Source organism: Nanorana parkeri, unplaced genomic scaffold, assembly GCF_000935625.1.
Source record: "Nanorana parkeri isolate BGI_ZX_2015 unplaced genomic scaffold, ASM93562v1 scaffold2191, whole genome shotgun sequence".
Classification (NCBI taxonomy): Eukaryota; Metazoa; Chordata; class Amphibia; order Anura; family Dicroglossidae; genus Nanorana; species Nanorana parkeri.
In genome coordinates, this window is record NW_017308459.1 from 178,588 (window position 1) to 183,981 (window position 5,394).

General features: G+C 42.1%; 1 protein-coding gene across 1 annotated transcript in view; it reads right to left on the reverse strand.

The window, feature by feature from the left end:
* Positions 1-1,651: 1,651 nt before the first annotated feature.
* LOC108800997 (cytochrome P450 2K1-like) overlaps positions 1,652-5,394 on the reverse strand; it is an 11,692-nt gene continuing 7,949 nt past the window's right edge. The window contains exons 5-7 of the mRNA XM_018572976.1: positions 4,366-4,550; positions 4,006-4,147; positions 1,652-1,870 (exon numbers count right to left, since the gene is read on the reverse strand). Coding sequence (XP_018428478.1) covers positions 1,689-1,870; positions 4,006-4,147; positions 4,366-4,550 — 509 coding nt within the window. The 3' untranslated portion in view covers positions 1,652-1,688. The remainder of the gene's footprint in view (positions 1,871-4,005; positions 4,148-4,365; positions 4,551-5,394) is intronic.

Below are 5,394 nucleotides of genomic sequence, written 5' to 3' on the forward strand. Positions count from 1 at the left end.
TACGAAGCTCCCCCATTGTTATGTTCAAACTGACAGTGCCAAGTCTTAGAGAAAGTAGAAAAACGAAAGTGAGACCTATGTACTCAAATACTGTAGTAGGGACACAATTTTATTTCAAAAGTAAATGGAAACAACTGTGAAAGTGGGCATGATTGAACCTGGAACATTTATTTACCATGAACACTAAACAAACAAATAATGAAATGGCATTAACAAATAATTGAATAGTTTTAGATCCTCAGTAGAGTCAGTTGGTAGGACCGAGGGACATATGTGCAAACTCTTCTGATAATCCATCTTGCCCAATCCACTAAAAACTGATATATTCCACTTTCGGGAAGGTGCTGGAGAGTTAAACCACCTACAAATGTCCTACATCTCTCTGGGACTCTGTTGGTTAGTCCTTTGTACTAACCCAGATAGCAAGGATAACTTGCCACAAACTTGTGTCAGGGTGAAATTGTAATTCTTTCTAACTTTCTGCACACATTCCCTGGCAAGTTGTAGACTTGCAGAACACTTGCAGCACAAGCTCTAGGTGACACTTTTTGAATTTGTAGCAAATTTGCTTGGCAAGTCTACAGCAAGAGTCCTGCAGGTCAGAGCTCTGCAAGTGTACAGCACTTTTGCAAAGCACATTGATCTGAAGACATGCAATGCAGACTTGCTGTAATTGTGCAACAACATTGTGAAGTGTGGCAAGTCTAGCAATAGTTTAGCAAGTAATTTTCGAACTTGCAGCTCAATTGCTTGCTATCTGGGAAGTTCCTTAGTCTACACACCCACTGTGTTCATTATGAAGAACTAGCACTATGCCTACCAGATTTTTTTATTTGGTTTTATATTATAATATAACAGAAGGTGCCGGAACGCAACAACGTGGGGACCCACAACTTTATAGTGGAGCTGGGAATTATGTCAGGGAGAACTCACTATTAATATAATTAAGGTATGTAAAAGACAGTTAGCTATATCTAAACAAATACCAGTTTTCTTTTCTTGACAGTTTTTCTCCAAAGCTTGGAGAAGTCTTCAAATGTCTATATTAACAATCAGACAGAACATTGAGCTGAAAGGCCTGCTGATGTTTCCAGTAGGCTGCTAGGTGAACAGCAGGAGAAAGGAAAAGAAACAAAAGATGTTTGCAAATTGTAAAGAAGATAATTATATTCTTAAAGGAGAATTATGAGGTGAGTGATTTCCACTGACCCTCATAGTTCGAACCGATGTGTGACAATGAAACTGTCACAGGTCGGCTCTATAGATCGAGAAGTGAGCGAGTGCATATCGTCGCTCACTCACTTTCCAATCATCTCCCTGCAGAGAGCGATGACTGTCAGTCACCGCTCCCCGCAGGGATTCCCCCCCTCCCCGCTCCGATCCCCCAGCGCTGAGTGGAGGAATGGACAGGAGAGGGGGCGAGCACAGCTGGCTCTGCGTCTAGAGAGGCAGAGCCAGCTGTCGCTCACGCAGCTGGGTGGATTGCGATAGCAATGTCGGGATCCGTACCAGCTGCAGTGCACTCAGTATATAGTGAGCTGTAGCTCACTATATAATGGGCCTTGGGTCATGGGAGGACGCTAGTATATGTCCTCCTGTGACCCTTAAGAGAACTATGGGATAAAAAGGTTACCCCATAGTTCTCTTTTAAGTCTTATGCCTGTTCCTTAACTATTTCCACATGTATTCTAGAATCGGGGCACAGCACAGATGTGGTGCTGTTTTGGTATATTGGTAAATCCAACGCCTGGCATCAGATCTGAATCGCTGACTCCGGGAGGAAAACGGAAAGTGAATTTCTGCAGCAAGCTGGTGAAAAAAATGAAGAGCTCCATTCTAGCCAAATTTTCTCCAGCGCAGGCTCTACGCCCTGAAAGGAGAGAGAGAGAGGTGTGACATAGATCATGAATTAAGTCATTTTGATAACCCTTCAGTAGTTTAGCAGAGAGCCAAGCCAACATAGGTCATTCATTGTGCAAAGATGCTGTAACAGAGCAACTGCTAATTCTTTACAACTAATTTACTTTTAGTTTGAGATAATCCAATATCTTCATTTTCATAGGCTTATAGGCAGGTCATTTCTGAATACTGTACACTGATAACGTTAAAATTAGGGCTTAAAGTGCATCGGTGCTCTATTCTGGGATTCAGGGTAAAGCAATGTATTCACTTTCATTCCACCCATCCCAGCAGCATAGGACTTCCATTTGTTCTTCCGCTGTCCTGTGTGGCCTGCTGGGAAGAAGACATCCGGTAGCAGAGTCAAGTCATAAACCTGAGCTTCAGGTGGCCATAAATGCAGCAATTTCTGCTCGCCTCCAGGACTTCACTAGAGCCCCTCCATCCTATGGAAATCTTTACCCCAACCTGTCCATCTATCTCCCACTCTGACTGACTTTAGGCGATCCCTTAAGACTCATCTCTTCAGGGAAGCCTATCCCATCTCAACCTGACCACTGACTTCCATTTGTTCTTCTGCTGCCCTGTTTGGCCTGCTGGGAAGGAGATGACATCCGATGGCAGCATCAAGTCATAAACCTGAACTTCAGGTGGCCATAAATGTAGCAATTTCTGATCAATGTAGGTGCAAGCCATGGCAAACAAACAATTCATCATCAATTAGAACATCGATCAATTCAACGTGCATGATATTGTTTTACACTGTGTGATTGAACATTTGTATTGAAATTATGAGTAATCAGTTTATTGAAAGTCATCAATTAATCGATCTGAATTGATATTGTAGCCCCCTCTGATATGTCACTACTTTAGTTTTATAGCTAGACTGTAGTCAGTCTGGACGCTGATTGTCCTGAGATTTGCAGGTTTTCCTAAGGCTGCTGGACAGATTGATCCTACCTGTTACTGGGTTGGGGCCTCAGTATATAGTATATTGCTTTTCGGATTGCACGAGTCTGGGCTATATGTTGTGAGTTATTGCCTCAGTATATAGTGTTGGAGGATCAATCCTCAGATTATGAATATGCATCTGACTCTGACCAATCCCTGAGCAGGCTCACTCAGAGGTATGGCTGGAGGAAGGTGATAAATATTTAGGAACACCTTCCAGAAATCTCTCTCTACCCTGGGGCTTCTCCCTGGGAGGAGGTCTGTGTGCTTCAAGAAGTCTGGCCTAGGCCTTAGCATGTGGAAGGTGCTGGGGGCCCAGAGGCTTAAGATACCACTGAAGAGAATCCTGATGGAAGCTGGGCTGGAAGCAGAATCTGTTTATTGAGGAGTGTCACAGAGGAGCTGGTGAGAGCTGCCTTCTGGGCCCTATCAGAGATTCCTCACCCTTGACTCAGATATCTAACAGATAGAAGAAACCAGTTGGTGCCCTGTAAGTCATGTGACTGTTCTCCTTCAGAGTCTTGGACTGTTCCTGGCTGTTCTCTGGTGCTACTATCTACTACTGGTCACTCTCATAGGACCTGTTTCTATCTGTTACTACTGCTATTGCCTGCTGTACAGGTAGGAGAAGTACCCGTTTATTCCAGTGGCTCCTTCGGGGGTGATCCCTACAATATAATTTTTCCTGACACACATGAGTCACATGACACACAAACATTTCTTTGACTGATCAGAAGTAGTCAGAAGTTCTGCCACAGCTGATCAGCATAGTAGGGTCAAAATTGATTGAGAGCTTAATACATTGAAAAATGAAGGGTCTTTGTTTCAGATTTGTATTTAATGTGAGCAGTTTAGTTACATTGAATGATTGGTTGTATGACCATATCAATACTAGTGTGGCAACTATTACACAGAGATGGCACTCTCTCCTATGACCTTTGTGAGAGCATCGGGAAAGCTGGGTGAATGTGACTTTTGCCAGCCAAAAACATACTTACAATTGGCATAGTGACATCTTCTCATTAAATATGCTCCTTAAATTAAATTAGTGGCCAGGTCCTGTATACAAACATTTGATTGACTTCTATTGGTTATAGCTATTTTCATGTTAAAAAATGGGGCCAACTGTGTTATGTAGCAAAGAGGAATACAAACCTGCTGAGAATGGCATGAAGGCATCTTTCTTTATAAAATGTCCATGGGAATCTAGAAAATGATTTGGGTAGAACTCGTCCGGCTTTTCAAACTGCGTCTTGTCCCGCAATACAGAGGATAATAGAGGGATTATATAGGTTTCCTGGAATGTATAGAAAATAACTTTGACATAAAAAATATCGAATGGGAGGTACTTACTATTCTGGTTTAATTTAAAGAACAGCCCTGGTTTGTAGTTTATAATGGTAGAGGTGCTCGGATCTCAACTCAAATGATGTGCTCAATGAAATTACGGTTTTCTTTTAAGTGATGTTGTATTAGTAGCTTATGGTATTGCTGTACTGGATCTAAAATAGTTACCTTTGGGATAAAATATCCCCTAAAAGTGATGTCTTTAGTCGTCTCATGGGGAACACTGAGGGGCACAATATCGGCAAACCTCTGGATCTCATGTATGACGGCATTCATATAAGGCATCTGTACCCGATGGTCGTACGTAGGCTGTGCTAACCCAACGACTTTGGAGATCTCTTGTTGCACTTTTTCTGGAGATAAAAAGAAAAGTAGAAGGATTAAAATTAAATAATTCTTGATAGTTTTTTTGTTTCTTTTTGCAGCTCCTAATGGTTAACCAAATGTTATGACAACGAAAACGGCCATGTGTTAGATCTGATAAACTATGGTCAGTCTTCTACAGATGAAGCATGTGTTATCTCAAATGTCTAACTGTGACATCTTCACCATTGCTAGGTCTATTTATAATGGACCATGATATAATGTCAGGACTGGATGCAGACACTTTTGTCCGAGTGTATTGTAAGTTGCTTTGCCCCTAGCAGCCGCCTTTACCTTAAGGCTAATGCGCCTAATGGTACTTGTATGCTCTCAAGTCTTAAACTATACACTCTAGCTATAAATGTTGCAAGCGGCACTTTAGGAACAAAAGAGTAGTAATGACCGGTGACAAAACAAAGATATAAACAGAAATCAAGATAGCAGACAGGATCTGGATACAAAATATAAGAAAAAACTAGTTACAAGACAAATACAGGACACAAGATACAAGACGGTACAGGATTCAAGACAGGACTAGGAGACAAGATATAAAAGGCAAGCTAATGGCATGTGCAGACAGGACAAGACTGGACTATCACAAGCCCAGTACCCTGGGCTTGTGATGCTTAAATAAAGCACCACTAACGAACTCTCAGGCAGGGCCGGATTTACTCTCCCTGCCACCCCAAGGCCAGGATCCACAATACGTCCCCCCCCCCCCCTGCGCCACCAACCCCCCCTCCCCGTCAATTGAGAATGGCAACCAGATGGGGTTAGTTTCAATTTTTTTTACTGTTTCTTTATTTTCATCACTTTTAATTTTTTTATTCAATT